The sequence below is a fragment of the Ammospiza caudacuta genome, chromosome 13, assembly GCF_027887145.1.
Source record: "Ammospiza caudacuta isolate bAmmCau1 chromosome 13, bAmmCau1.pri, whole genome shotgun sequence".
NCBI classification, from domain to species: Eukaryota; Metazoa; Chordata; class Aves; order Passeriformes; family Passerellidae; genus Ammospiza; species Ammospiza caudacuta.
The window spans coordinates 16107490-16123422 of record NC_080605.1 but is presented as its reverse complement, the minus strand read 5'-3'; the positions used below and the strand labels follow the sequence as shown (position 1 = coordinate 16123422).

The 15933-nt window shown below is 39.0% G+C and overlaps 1 protein-coding gene across 3 annotated transcripts in view; it reads right to left on the bottom strand.

The window, feature by feature from the left end:
• The window catches only part of WWOX (WW domain containing oxidoreductase), a 471370-nt gene extending 456033 nt beyond the window's left edge, over positions 1 to 15337 (bottom strand). For 2 of the 3 annotated variants that reach the window (XM_058813282.1, XM_058813283.1), the window contains exons 1-4: positions 15110 to 15337; positions 12759 to 12823; positions 12152 to 12209; positions 11458 to 11636 (exon numbers count right to left, since the gene is read on the bottom strand). In XM_058813282.1, the coding sequence (XP_058669265.1) occupies positions 11458 to 11636; positions 12152 to 12209; positions 12759 to 12823; positions 15110 to 15300 (493 nt within the window). In that variant the 5' untranslated portion in view covers positions 15301 to 15337. Of the gene's footprint in view, positions 1 to 11457; positions 11637 to 12151; positions 12210 to 12758; positions 12824 to 13391; positions 13625 to 15109 lie in introns of those variants that run through there. The other variant, XM_058813284.1, reaches the window with a different exon arrangement.
• Positions 15338 to 15933: the final 596 nt, after the last annotated feature.

Below are 15933 nucleotides of genomic sequence, written 5' to 3'. Positions count from 1 at the left end.
CTTGTTTGCTCTGAAGGGAGCATGACACTAAACAAACATTTTAAAACACCCTTAAATTAATGGGATTATAAATATCTGTTGCTGTAAAAAATTTAAAATGCCTCATTTGAGGGTAAGAAAGCTGAATTTGTGACTGATGGTGCTGCAAGCAAGCAAGAACCCAGGACAGGAACCACATCAGGCTCATACATCACAAATGCGCTGCAACGGAGAGCCATGGGGTTGCAGCCAGACCTAGTATCTGCTCCAGCTCACTGCCCAAAAACATCCACCAACCCAACTCTCCACTGTCCTCACACCAGACATGAAGGAAGCTGAGATTTGAGTCCTTTGAGCTGTTTCACCCAGCCCTGATGAGTATCTCAGCTCCCCAAAGGTCCCACAGCAGATCCAAACACGCACTGCTGATCCTTCACAGCGCAGAGGAGCCACTTCCCAACATAACCACTGCAACAACAGCCAAGGGCTCCAGCCTGGAATGAGCCCTGGAGTGGGAATGCAGCACATTAAACCCAGAGCCAAGGTACCTCTCATGCCCCAAAGTAAGATCTTCTTGCGTCAAGGCAATTCCCACTAACCCCTAAAATACAGGAGATACTGCTCAGACTAACTGTGCTATTCAGCTGAGTTAGAGTGCCTTAAAGCAGCCTGATGGAAACAAAGGGAGACAAAACCAAAACTGAAATTGTATACTAAACTGCAGAGATCATCCCAATCAACATTCCCAAGTCATCTAAATGCAAACAGGTCCTGTAAAACACCTGAATAAAGGAACAGTGGCCAGGGATTAATCTGAAGGGAAGAAAAGGAGAATCAGAGATAAGAAGTGAATTTTCTATCAAATCCCAGCTCTATCTCTCATACCTACTCCTTTCTTTAGATGCACATCAATGACCAAAATCACAAAATCACAGTCAAAAAGAGTTCAGATTTGCATCTTCCATGTCAACCAATCCCAAAGCTCTGTTTAGATAAAATACACTCCTTTAAAAGGGGGCAAAAAAAACCCTCTCAGCCTTCACATTTCATCTTCATCTTGCATTTCTTTATCTATTACAGGATCATGCTCCTACCAAATTCCAACAAATTTGTACTGAATATTTTTAAAGTGTATTGTGTAAATCCAGTGTCCATCACATCTGGAACTAGGGATTATTCTGTTTGAAGTTTTTATTCTCAGTGTTTCTTCAAGCATAGAATACATTCATATTTTCTTTTGATTTTCTTTAAAAATGACAGTGTGACTTCTTGCAAGCAAGGTAGCCAGTTTTCCTAACACAAGTCAATTACTCTAATTAAAAAAAAATCCAAATTTAGCATTTGGCTTTATCATTTAATGTTTACAGAGAATTTATTAAAGAGCCTATTTGTCTCTCTATACAATTTTTTTCCATTGTAACAGGCAACATATCATGAAGGCAGACAAGCATCTGAATATGAAGCAACTCAACACACAACTTCACATTTTCTAAACAGAAACAACCTTTCCACCTGAAAGTGTATTTAAATGTATTGTTATCAAGTCAAGTCAAATAGAGTTACACACATTTTAAAAGAAACCTGAAATAGCAAGTTGTCTCAATGAGCAGAACTTATTTTAGTGTGACTCATATTCTTTATTTTAGTAAAAACCCTAAATTATTCAGAATTACAAATTCTTATATTCATAAGACATAAAAAATATTTTGTTCGACTGTAGTTATGTTAACACACTACTTCTATTTTTACTGCAAAATAAACATTTCTAAATTAAACATTTAAATGAAATCTGGAGCAGCAGAAAACAACAGAGCTGCCCATAATGTAAGTCAACATCAAACCAGCATCTTGGATGAAACCTGGATCAGGTCTGAGCAGTCAAATTTGCTGTGACATTTAGGGCACTCCATGTCTCAGCAGTAATTACTCCTGAAGGTTTGGCAGCTGTGGATAAGTGACCAGTTCCTTTGTTTATTTGCTTAAATAAAGCCAGTCTATTTAAAAACACCAATATTTGAATACATTATTAAGGAAATAAATAACATTTCTGTGCATGCTGTTAATCAGATTTTAAAAAAAAAAAAGTTCCAAATTCAGAGAAATAGGGTTGACAAACTTCTCTAAAGCTGCTCTTTGCAGCAGCAGCAGCTTTTGGCAACACAAGAGTTTTTCTCACCAAAGCAAAAATGGACAAAAAAAGCCAGAAATTGTCTAGTTTCTTTTTAAGTACACTTCTGTTCCTCTGTTAGCCAACACTATCATAGGTTTCTGTACTGCTGAGCTGAGCCCTAATTAAACATAATAAAAAAATTTACTTGCATGTTTTGAATCTCCTTTTGGCAAGTACAACAGTGCAATGTTAATAAAAGAAGTAAATTCAATTAAGAGGAATACTTCATCCAAGGCAGAATAATTAAAAGACATACTGTGCTGTCAGCTAAAGTGCTAGATCCTCCCAGCTTTAATCTCAAAGTCATTTCATGAGAAATGTTCACAGTTACGTAAAGATACGGAGAAAGTGCTACAATATAAACTGGACCAATTTTTTTTCTTAAAACAAACTTGATATTTATTTACATCAGTTACACAAACAGTGAAAGATTTTAAAACGCACACTAGACATTTTACAGATAAATAATAAAACAAGGTTCTGTCCTAAAAAGCTCACAGTTCAGCTTACAAAAAAAAAAGAGGCATCTTAGGGAATCAAACATACAAAGCCAGGTCCTGTCCTAAGGAGTTCACATTTTGTATCAGGGGGAAAGGAACAGACTGAAAATTAAAACAACACTACCTGATTTCTGGCCATACAAGACAATTTGTTTGGTTTGGCAGCAAAGGAAGAGTTTTATTATAAAAGAGTCATTTGAGGATCCTGCAGAAAGACCTGAGTACAGGAAAGATGCACTCACTGGTGTCTAGTTCAAACCTGGCAAACCTTTGGGTGTGCTTTAAACTACGAAGGGAAGAGGGAGGTGGGAAGCTGTTATGTAACTCAAATGATCCATCATGTGCTTCCAACACACAAAGTAAGGCAGGAGATGGAGTTCTGAAACAAAAGATGGAGAATAAGAACAGTATTAACAAAAAGTGTCCGTACACAAAAGCAAGGAGAATGGATAACAAGCAAGAATTAGAAGGCAATTACAATGCAAGGCCATGGGCAAAAAAAAAAAACAAATCACAATTGAAGACCTCTTTGCCACACCTTCAAGAAGTGCATGAAGACATGCCATACATCTTCCCACAGCAAAATTAGATTTTAAATGTCTCCTAAAAAGACACAAATTTTCTGCTCACTGCTGGAACACCAGCAGCCCACCCAAGAGCTCAGTGACAACCATCCTCTACAGCAAAGGACCAATAACAATTACACACTCCAGACCAAGTTTTTCCTCTATTATTCTATTATGAAGCCTCTCTCTGCCTTCCATTCCAGGTACACAACTTTTTGTTTTGCCAGAGATGAGTGTTTAAAGTGCCAGATGCAAAGAGCAGAACCAAGAAGTCTCAGGCTCTATTCCCTGCACCACAGACTCAATTCAGAAACAGACACAGAGAGACACCTTCCCACAGATCACAATCTCCATTCACTCATGATGCCAAAAGTGTGCTGCCAAATAGGTCATCATGTTTTTATGCAGTCCTCTTTGCTTAGCAAGGCACAAAATAATCCAATTTTACCTTCAGATTAAAAATCTTTAAGCAAGAGTAAGTTTGTAGCCCTCAGCATCTGCTCACAGCTGGACACAGACCCAAACAAATAAAGCTCTCTTAAAAAAGCTTTTTTAGTTGCTGTATTTTCTACTCGTAATATATCTTAATTACTCTCTGCTGAAGAATCAGAAGAGCATGCAGAAAAATATATATTTTATCTTGTGACAGAACAATCCAACTCCCACTTTAAAATGGAACATGGCCATAATCTGTAAATGTGAGTAATTTACTGCATCCATACACTGCTCCATAAGTAAAATAAGGCTAATAACACATTTCTCAAAATCTTAAGTAGCACAATCAATGTCTACAATGCACAAATGTACAGAAGCAGGACATGCTGCTCATGCTTGCCAGGGGCAGGAGAGGAACCCAACCAGAATCTCTGAATTTCCTGAAGCACTGAATACACGTGATAGTGTCTCCTTCAATTTGGTTGTGACACAGGAGAATTAGCAAACCTCCTCATAAACTTTTAAACTGTAATTTTTTGCTCAAAGGCAGCATTTTGACTAATCACCACAAGTGGAAAATTCCCCAGAAGTTTTATGATTTTGATTTTCATATCTAAAATTAAGGAAATCCAATTAGAGAATGTATTGTGTTAAAGCTGCTTGGATAAAGAATAAATAATGAGGAGCCATCAAATGTACCTTCTGCAAAGACAACAGAACCTGGGAAAAATATGAAAAAAATCTAACCAACCTTAATTGTTTGGAACCTTGAGTGAGAGTGCATGAACAAGATTTCAATAAATACATCCAGAACTGAACTGTGACAGCTCCTTTCTCACACATTATTTCTATCAAGAAAGTACAACAACAATCAGAAAACCTAATTTCACCAGGATCTTTAACACAAAGAAGACATGACTTATGAACAGGAACTCAGGAACAGTGACTAAGGTAATTATAATTAATTGAAGGAGAGGAAACAAAGTGTATTACTATGAAACTACTCAGATTTGAAGACAGTCTGTAGGGAGTTTTCTGAAGCAACAGATGAAGTACTGAAATCCACACTGTAGAAGTACAGCAAAAAATCAAAACCAGCTGGATATTACAGAACAAAAATACTGAGGTTATGTAGCTAAACATAAAGCTACAGAGGTCTCACATATTAAAATGACAAGCCAACAGAATAAATGGAAAAAGGAGAAGAAAAAAATCTCCACAGAAGAAAAATAAAAACAAGAGAAAGGCTTAAGAGTGTAACATGTGACCTAAAAACTGCAATACCATTAACTAATTTTAAAAAGGAAGACAAAGGTACTTTTGTTTTTGATGGTCTTCCCTTGAGAACTCCTGAAAGAATGCGACACTTGACAAATTTACTTTCATAAATAACATACTGTCTTATAAAAAACTCTGTATTGTAGATTATAGGATGAGTGTAAAATCAGTTCCTTTCTCACTGTACTATTTTTATTCTCTAATTCAGACAAAATTCTGGCATCACAAATTCTGAAGATCAAACTCCTTTTAATCAGGTCAGGATTTTGATCTTTGTCTTCCCAGGTTTTTACCTGTCTCCTTTCACTTCCTTCTTGGTAGGCATTTACTGTTTCAGACCTGAGTTTCAAGACCTTGTAACACCTTGACACAACCAAGCATGAGAAGCATAAAAAGGACACAGGATACTGAAATCCTTCCTTCTTGTGCACCTACTTAGCATAGATGTAATCACTAAAAATTTCTGCTAGTAAGACAAGAACATCACATTAATGAACATCTACAGACTATAACTAGAATTGTAAGCATCTAGAAAAGCCCCTACATGTTTCAGAAGATCTTGTCATTAGAAAATAAAATGCATTTAGCAAACTCTTCCCTCTCCAGCATCTAGCACACGTTCCAAAATAACACAAATGTACATGTATGTGTTCAAACAATTCTTGAAGCACAATGAGTTTTCAAAACATGAAGACCCAAAATGATGCAAAGATTAATCTCAATGTTGCAGCAAAACAAACTGCATCATGCAAAAGGTCTTTTCACCTCTGGAGTATGAAGAATGCATAAAATAATAGAAAAAAACCTTTTCAAAATTAAATATTTCTAAAGACAGAAAAGAAATCAAGTTGAAAAGTCTTTCTAGCTCTTGGTAAGAAGTAAGTATCACCTAGGAAGGCTCCCTGTTCTACAAATATGTTTTTCCTCTGTAAAAGGAATACCTGAAAGTACAACACAGGCCCACAGCTCAATCCCACCCTTTGTGAAAATATTCCCTTACAAGCAGTAATAATTATTGAACCTTTTAGCCCAGATGTAATTTCTTACATGTTACAACAAGTTTCACATGCATTGTGAATTTCAGCCAAGGTTGATGAAGTTCAATAACTTGGCTAACCAACCATGTGTACTACTCATTACACAAGTAATAAATAGATTCATCAAAATGGACATGGAAAAGCAGTATGAACATCTGACACCATTTTCAGTTACTCAATAAGAAATATAAATTACAGGAAGTCCAAGGGGACCTCTTCATATTTACAGTATGTAGCAAGTAAGCAGTTGGAGCCTTACGTAAAGCAGAGCAATATTAATATTCCACAATATTAAGCCACAGTTAAAACAGAGTGATGGCACTCATGGAAAACTCACTCACTATTACCTGCCATAAATTTTAAGAATACAGTTCTGTAAGTTAAAGAGAACCCTCTTCTATTAACCCAATTTTGAAAATAATAGCTATTAGTGGATTTTGATTTGTTCAAACTAGATCAGTACTAACTCCTGACTGACAGCTACAAACATCCCACAACAGAAGGAGTTAAATAAAAGTTCCACCCCAGAGGCACAATGCCCTCCATAAATTGTGTTTTTCTACATCAGTTACCCCAATAGTCTACTCCAGCCAAAAATACACTTCCTGCAAGACCCAGGCTCTCCTGGAAAAGCACTGTACTCCCACTCCCTCACAAAACTGGTACAACAAAATTGATGCCTGCTACAAAAGTCTGGATTTGCACAAAGGAAATGTCTGGGAAAAAAAAATAGCTGAGTGTAAGTTTAACTAAGAAGTAAACACCAAAATCTCTACACAGGCACCAACATTTTCATGTTAGTGCTACTCATGGGGAGTAAGATAATTCATGATACATGGAGCCTAAAATTCACAAAAAAATCAAAATATACATCAAGGAACAGCTCCTCCATGCTTTTAAAAGCCCAATAAATATGAGAAATTCCAAAACCACACAAGAAATGATAAAGTGAAGCTGAAACTCCAGGCAGTACAGCAAAAGACAATGAACATGTCTAAGACAGTCAGACTAACATTAATAAAATCAAGCACTCAGTGATCTGTGAAGGGTCTGTTTAATTCCTCCCATATGATCAGAGTTTGACTTAAATAAGTAAAACAGAAAAACTGTTATAATCTATAAAAATTAAATGACCAGACATTGAAAACAATTTCTTATATCAAAAAGCAGATATTTCATTGAGATAGATTATAAGCACATTTCCCAACCTTTTGCACCAGTGTGACACAAGTTGCCAACACTGAAGTTCTGTACAAGAAATAAAAGAACCATGGTAACCTCTCACACCAAATGTATATACATACACAAAATTTTATGTATATATGGAGCAGGGACTCATCTTTTAAGCACTGATTTATCAGCTAATCCACAACTTCTCTCCTGGCTAAGGCTTTTCCATTGCACAGAAGTAAAAGTGCCAGAAAAACAAAGAGAATTTTAACAAAACATTCAACAAGTCACATTGTGGCTGGAGCTTCTGGATTTTTTTCACCCTCTGAAAAAAACCTAAACCAGTTGTTTTGGGCATCCCTTACAAAAGCAAGGCTTCTTTTGACATTCATCTAGCAGGAAAATCAGAATCCCAGTTTGAGCAACTGCTTGTGTGTGACTGTGTCAATACAGTTTTGTGGTAAAATCTTGGAAATGCAGTAAGAAACACCCTGCTTTGTGGAATCTGCCTGACTGACAGAACAAACCCATTTTGCCCTTCCATTATATATTATATGTTACATTGTGCAACACCACTTGCACTTCACCACTCAGACACACTCCAGTCACTGGGTTAGATCAAGGGCACCTGACACAGAAACCAGATCCCATCACAGTCCCATGGTCATACATGATCCTTAAAAACAGACAGCAATTTTTATCTAAGTCAGAAAACCATATTAGCTACACAACTGCCTCTCTGATACTAAAACCAAGTTAAAGTATTTTTTTAAGAATGTATCATTTAAGATTGCTTACACATATAGTTGAAAATACCACATCTCTGTGTAAAATTCAACCTAGAGGAACTGCTGACACACTTTTATAAATTTACAATTCTTGCCCTAATAATTGAGAACACAAACAACAGAACTACAGGAGCATTTCCTAAGAACAGCAATAAGCTTTTGTTCAGTATTTTCAAAGAGCAACACAGACCTCTACTGGCAACACTGGGGAGCAGGAATCAGCTCATACCAGCAGCAAGGTGGGGAAGATCTTTCTCTATAAACTCATGTTGAGACCTTTAAACATAAAAACAACACTCAAAACTGCACACACCTTCAACTCCTCCCAGTGGAATAAATCCTACTGACTCTGCCAGAACCAACTGATAATTTACACTATTCAGGCTCAAATGTACAGAGAATAATAAAATTTTTAAAACAAGCACAAGACTGAAGTGTTCAGTAAGCCTGTCCTACTTCTTTTTAATACACCAGCTTTACTGGGATCAAAAGTTCTCAACTTTCTAATGCGATATTCAGACTAAAACGTTGATTGAGCTTGAAAAGTAGATGAGAAAACGTTGTAATCTTATTGCAGGGGGTCCATACTGTTGTCTCCTTATCACAAAAGTTTCATACCTTCCTGGTGTTTCTCATGGGCATCTCCTCAGAGCACTGACTCTTTCTTCTTCACAAAGCAGCCACCAACTCCAGCTCCCTTTTTCTCAACCAGCCACCCCACTCTTTTATAGCACTCTTCTCCTCATTGGTTACACCTCTAGCCTGTTAAAGTCAGGCCTGTTCCTGATCTTTGATAATTGGCCCAGCTGCAACTCCTTAGGGGTAAGATTACTTTCTGCACTACCTTTATTTTCTTATATTCTATCCCCCTACAAGAAAATAAACTCTAAAGAATACTTGGACTGCACTATCAGAAGAAAAAGCTTCAAAAATAAAATATTTCACTAAAAACTCTTGAGCTGCTAGGACTTCTTTGTACTGTAAGAACAGAATCATTTGTTATCCTTTTCCAATCCTTAATCCTTAGTCAAAAATTAAGTGTTTATAAATGCAATTCTTTAGTAGTTTTTCCCCTCACACTTTGCACAGCAATTTTAAGGATTAAGTTAAGAAAGTGGGTGTATAATCTAGGACATTCTTACAGACCACTTTCCTAATCAGGAATGAAAAGAACCAGCACAGGACAGACAGTGTCCCTATTTACAGACATGTTAAGTTAATGGCAATGAGGCAACATGTGACACCACTAAAACCCTAAAACTGCTGAAGGCATCCAAAGTACTCCCTCAGACACTAAACAAGCATCTCTATTTTTCACAAGTTGAGGAGATTTTTCAACTCTAAGGGAAAAAAGTGCTCCTGACAAGCAAGATAGAAGTCCCCGTATTAGATTCACAAATAAAGTGAATTAAGATATCATTCCATCTTTGCTGATCTGTTTTTAACATTGCTATCTTAAAGCAGAGTATATGGATGAATAAAAACATCACTTATGTGTTCATCCATCTTTCAAGGGATTCTCAGCATTTCCCAAATTTTATCTTGAGCATCCAGCAATGCAGTAATTGAAAATGCATTTTTCTGACTGCAGTCTACCAAGTTACAGCTTGATCTTTGTTCTTCCCATCCCAAAATGAAACATTTCTCAACAAATGGACAAACACCATAGCTAATTATTTTCAAATATACCACTGAAACTCATCTGGACAACTATCAAAGGGTTCAGTTATATTTTTCCTTGCATTATTGAGTACAAATGCTCAACAAGTGATACACTATTTTTATATCTCTTTCTACTTCATGGACAACATTTCCCTCAAATTATTTACGCTTACCTTTAAAAGAAAACATTTTGCTGTTCTGAAATCACAGGAATTGTTTGCTCATCAAAATACTCAGGGAGGAAACTATTACCTCCAACAAACACAGAAAATTTAAAAGGAGTATCTACAACACCAAGTGGAGCACAGCACTGAAATCCTAAACTAACTGCCAAATAAGCTCCAAAACTGGTAAGAGTCCCCTTGAACCAGCTAATGAATCCATGGTCTATAGCAGCTGGTAGGAAACATCAGACACTGCACAGGACTAAATCAGCACCAAATGCAATGTGTGATAAGCAAGAGTTTTGAGTTATAGAGGCCCTAACACCATCTGGATCACAAATTTGCTACCTTCATACTTATGGACTCTATGTCAAAGCAAAAAATATTTCAAGCAAGGAAATGATTGATTACTTGTGACCAATCCAGGTTATAAACTAAGGGAGAAACATTGAAAAAAAAATGACAAAACCATTGTGTATCTTGGATTAATCTTTTGCCATATTTGAAACACCTCCCACTGATTCAGCAAGGCTGAATGGCAGCTCTGCTCCTGCTGAAGGCAAATCCCTTGGAGTCCAGGTAACTCTTGAAATGTTCAGACATTGCACAGTTGCATAAAGAGCAAATTGTACTGTTGGGTGTAATGTAGAGAAAAGCTGCAGCAAGAATTTGGAACACAAACCTCACTAGAAAGCCCAAATTCATTGAGAGGGGTAAGTACAACACTTGCTGCCCAACAGCAGTGCCAATCTGTAGCAGCACATCAGGCAGGGACAGCAGGATGTCACTGCAAGGCACAGTGAAGCTCTAAATTCTTCATGTGACTCCTGTGCAGTAACACTCCCTTAAATAAATAATAAATAAAACCCAATAAAACTCAGATTGGTAAATCCTGCTATTAACCCATTTTCCAGAAAGTCTTCAAGGTTTTCCAATGTCCTCAAAGTGCATTTAAGTCAAAATTCTAAACTAAACTAAAAACCACCAACTAGTTTGTATAAGGACTACTTCAATAATTATGTAATCCCATAATAAAGAAAAATGCAAAAAACAAAAGGCAACAAAAGATCAACAGTTACCTGAATCTCTCCTTCACCCACTATAGAAGCAGTAATATTTAACAGATATCTAAAAAAGCTAGTTCTGAAAGGATTGATGAACCTGTGATAACTAACAGGGATTATTAAAGGTCAAAAATTGTATTTCTTTGAACTAAAGGAACATCGAGTAAAACATCCTGACACAAGTTCATCATCAAATTCACTTGAAACTACCTTCAGAGATAAAAATTCCACAGCTTCTTGGGAAAATCTTACCTGAATTTACTTGCTAGCATAAGGAATTCTTTCTGAATACTTTACCTGAACTGCCCTGCAGCCATACAAACCTCAGTCCTTGTCCTAGCCACCAAAATAAAATTCCCTTCTCTTTCACAGCCATCCTTTTTTATATATTTGCATAATGTTTAATGCCTCCATTAATATTTTTCTAGACAAAAATCAATTGTTTCAGCACTTGATATCTTTCCTGTAGCTCTCCTATAAGCTCATAATTTTCCACAGATTTTTTAAAAACATCTAACTAGTGGTTTTATATGAAAAAAGTGCAAATCAAGTTTGAAAACCAAAAATACAGAGGTATTTAAACAAGCAAGTAGGCAGTAAGACAAAGTTTGCCATATTTTACCTTCTGTGCCATGTTAACTTACCTATTCCTGAATTGGCTCCTGTGATTATTGCCACTTTGCCACTCAAGTCACGGCCCTGCAGAATTTCCATTGCAGTACTGTTCCCATCATATTTTTGTCTAGTAGTGGGTTTTACTGGGTTATCTTCTACTGTAAAAGCCAGTCTTGGGTCAAGGTAGGTAGTCCTTTTGTTTATGTGGCTGCAAAAGAACACAAAAACTCAACTGTTTGAACCCTTCTGTTCTCTACATTTAGATTTTAGATGTATTTCAACCACTGCTGTGTGCAATTCCACTGGATTATTTACATTCCCAAAGAATCTTTTTTTTTTTTCCAGTTTGGTTGAAATTATCCCAATTATTTTTTTAATCAAACTTTTTTCCAGTTGTGACAGTATCTATTAATAATTTTATTTACATATTTCACAAGCCATTCTGAACTTCATGTGAACCCCTGATACAAAAGGCAGAACTTTGTCAGGGGAAAAAAGAAAAAAATCTTTACATTAGGGAAGATCATGTTATCTTTTATAGCAAGTCTATAAAAGGATGCCACACTTGCAGACACTGCAATATCTGCATTTGGATTCTGAAGCTGCATTTATTAATCTTTCTGTCTTTCCAGCTGATATTGTCACAGTCTCATAACTCAGGAGGCTACTCAGCATGTAACCCAGCTGTCCTCCTTCTACACACTCCACAATTTCAGTACTTACTCTACAAAATAGACTTGTCCATTTTCATCAGTCTCCTGCTCCCATCCATATGGCAGATCTAGGAAGCACATAAAGCATTAACTTTATTCTCAGGCATTAGAATACTCTTCAGTTTGAAGTTCAAGTGATTTCTCAGAGTGATGAGACAATTCTGCATTGTTTTCTGGAGGTGGTGCAGCTCCTGCTGCCCTTGAGTACAGACCTTGACAGAAGGATTGCTTCCCTAATCACACACAATTGCTCTCTCATGGAAGCACAATACACAGAAGATCTGATACAAGTGCAATGGCTGGCAGATTAAATATAAAGACAGTCTAAAAAAATCTTTATAAAGATAATTTCATGTTATAGCACCAAAAAAAAAAAAAAAAAAAAAACAACAAACCAGCAAAATGCAACCATGTTTCCAACAGGAAAGCCACAAAACTGCCAAGTGATCACTCTGCACAGACACAATCACAGAGGTAAAACCCCACTGAAATCAGCCATATGCTGCAAGCTCGGAATCAGTGTTGACTAGGAGATCAAAATGACATCAGTCAGAGTTTGTAGAGGAACCAGGTGTTTGTAAGATAATGTCAGTTCATTAGAAAACTTTAACACAAACCTCCTGCAACACGTTTCCTCTTCCCAGACTTAGGATGTTCCCACTGTGTTTTTTCTTCTAGGTGGCTGCAGAAAAAAAAAAAGTTTAAGATTTTTTAAAATTGTCTAATAATCTTTCTGATGTAACCCAAAATATCCCCACAGTTCTGAAAGTAACTAACCAGAGAGCACAGGAGTCTATAAAAATTCAAATAAATGTCTGCCTTCCAATCCAAGTTTTGTTGCTTATAAAGAAAAAAAAAACACCCTCATTTAAAAATAACATTAACAGACTCAAAAAACACTTCCAAAATATAATGATCCTAGGCAGGAGCAAGGAAGAAAGAAGCAAGAAAAGAATTTATCACCAGCTAGTAATAGTAAGTCTTCAAATTACAAAAGCACCTTTACAAATCAATATTGTTAGGCAGGAGTTTTAGAAAGATGCTTTTGAAAAGTTTTGAAAGAAAGGTGCTTTAGAAAGGTTACTTATATCATACTCTATAAATCAATATTGGAGTTAGGAATTTTTAGAGAATATATTACAAGTAAGTTGGATTTCTATGAGCAATTGTAGCTTTGGACAAGTAAGTTTATCCCCAGGCCTTGACTAGCAGGATATTTATTTAATATACATTATTATATGGTACCCTACCTTTTCTTCCAATTCAGAGACTTGATTCATTTAAATCGCTAGCAGGATTAAAATACTCCATCATAAGACTTTCTGCACTATAGACTAATAAGCAAAGTCACGTGCACATAAACAAGGTCTTAAAATAACCAAAGTGCTGAATCAAATAGGACATTAAAATCTCATCTTTCATTGAGTATTTTTAAATAACAACCAACTTTTAAGAGTCAAGCAGGGATTAACTGAATGCCCAAATTGACTGCTGCCCAAGTGTGAAATAAAAAGTGACAAGAGCAACAAATAACACACAAATAACTACAGATAACCTACAGGCCCAACAGCCATGTACACACAACAAAAACAACTTTGCCTTCTTACAGCAAGGCCACAGTGACAGCTCATGGTATTACAGGGATCACAGCTGGGGAGCTCAGACTAAACCAGTGCACCTGTGTGACCTGAAAATAGGAGATATTTAACCAAATTACAGCAGCCTGACAAGCAAATGCTGCCCACCTGTGTGCACACCTAATTCATCATAAACACCTGCAAAAGTCATCAACCAAAATAATCTTATTCCAGGTAAAAAGTTCATATTGGTGATGAGGTTCAAAGTAAATTCCCAGAATATGCAGAAGAATTACACATACAGTGTGTACACTTAAAGGCAGCAACAGTGCAATATATTTTTAGACACCCTAGGCAAGATTTTCAGACAATAAAGATATTATATTCATGCTATGCTGTTAAACTGAACCAGTCCAGTTTCACAAGTTATGAAACCGACCTGCTGAACTGTGTAACAATTATGCTCAATGATACCTTGTTATTTCATAGGTTTGTTACTTTCACCTAGTGATTCCTTCCTGAAAGAGCTTTTGAAATCAAAGGAAATATACAAGCAATTGACCTAAGAAAAACAAACACCTAGAGAGAAATTGCAGTGTTTACAAAGCGTGGATAAACCAAAGCATTCTGTGCAGCGTTTTTAACAGTAGAACTTGGGAGGACAAGGCACCGGTGAGATTGAACCATACTTTTTGTGGAAGGGAATAACTCTTGTGGCTTTAAACAGGAGATCCCAAGATCAGCGCGGCTATAGAAGCCACGCAAGAGGAGAGAGTGTATAAACACATATTCTACTGAGTTAGCTCATCCTGCGGCACACGCCCTCTGTAACCCGGGAGGATGGGATGGAATCCTGTCCAGCAGCACGGGCAGAAGGAGCACAATGCAATTTTTCATCTCTTGCCCCAGGCGCACTGAGGAGCTGCGGAGCAGCACGCACAGCCTTTAACTTCCACCGCACCTGTTTCTCCTCTGCTCCCACAAGGAAGCAAACTGACCAATCTGCAATACTGGGCGAGCCTTAACCAGCACGCACAAAGATCGCCCCGGAGCCCTGAGACGCCCTGGAACAGCTCCGGGCCGGCTCCCGACCGCTCCGGCATCGCTCCCCGGCGGGTCCCGGGGCTCCGGCATCGGTCCCAGGCGGGTCCCGGGGCTCCGCACCGCTCCGGCCGCTCGGAGCGGCTCCGCAGGGGCGGCTGTGGCTGTCAGAGCCTTCGGAGCCCGTCCCGCACAGCCAGCCCAGCGCTCCCGCAGCCGGGCGGGCACCGCACACACGGACCTCGCACCCCGCTCCAGCCCCGCGGTCCATCCGTGAGGGGCGGCTCCGCGGACGCTGCCGCGGGGCGGTCAGAGCGCTCCCGGCGCGCTCGCCCCGCTCCCGCCCTTACTTGGCGTAGTAAACCCAGCCGTCCTTGGTGGTGCGCTCCTCCCAGCCCGGCGGCAGCTCCTCCTCGCTGTCCGTGTCCTCCAGCCCCGCGTACTTGAGCGCGGCCATGGGCTCGGCGCGGCCCCGCTCCGCCGGCGCGCCCGGCTTCCGCCCGGCCCCGCGGCACCACGGGAGCTGTAGTTCCCGCCGCATCGCCCGCGGCGGCGGGGACACCGCGGTCACCGACACCACACGGGGCCCCGGTTGAGCTCGGAACAGGGGTCGCAGGGTTTAGGCTGCTCTGGTGGACCCTAGTGAGGCACATCTGGAGTGCTTCGTCCAGCTCTGGGATCTCCAATACAAGGGAGATGAGGAGTTAACTCGCGGAGAGGGTCCGATGATGAGGGGTCTGGAGCGCCTCATGTGAGGAGGCACTGCGGGAGCTGGGCGTGTTTGGTCTGGAGAAAAGAACACTGCGAGGGGATCCCATTAATGCACAGAAATATCTCAAAGGTGCCCAGGGGATGGTGCAAGGCTCTTTTCTGCCATGCCCAGCAGTGGGACGAGGAGCAATGGCCATAAACTAAAACACAAGTTCTACCTCAAGATGAGGAAGAGCTTTTTTACGTGGAGGGTGGCAGACCCCTGGAATAGCTGCCCAGGGAGGTGGACATTCAAAACACACCTGAACATGTTCCTGTGCCACCTGCTCCAGGTGACAGTGCCTTGGAAGGGGGATTGGACTGGATGATCTCCCAAGATGCCTTCCCATCTGAGCAGTTTTGTGATTTTCAGGGTATCAGGTGCTTCCAGCCCTCTGTTTTCAGAGCAGTGAATACAGTGAGG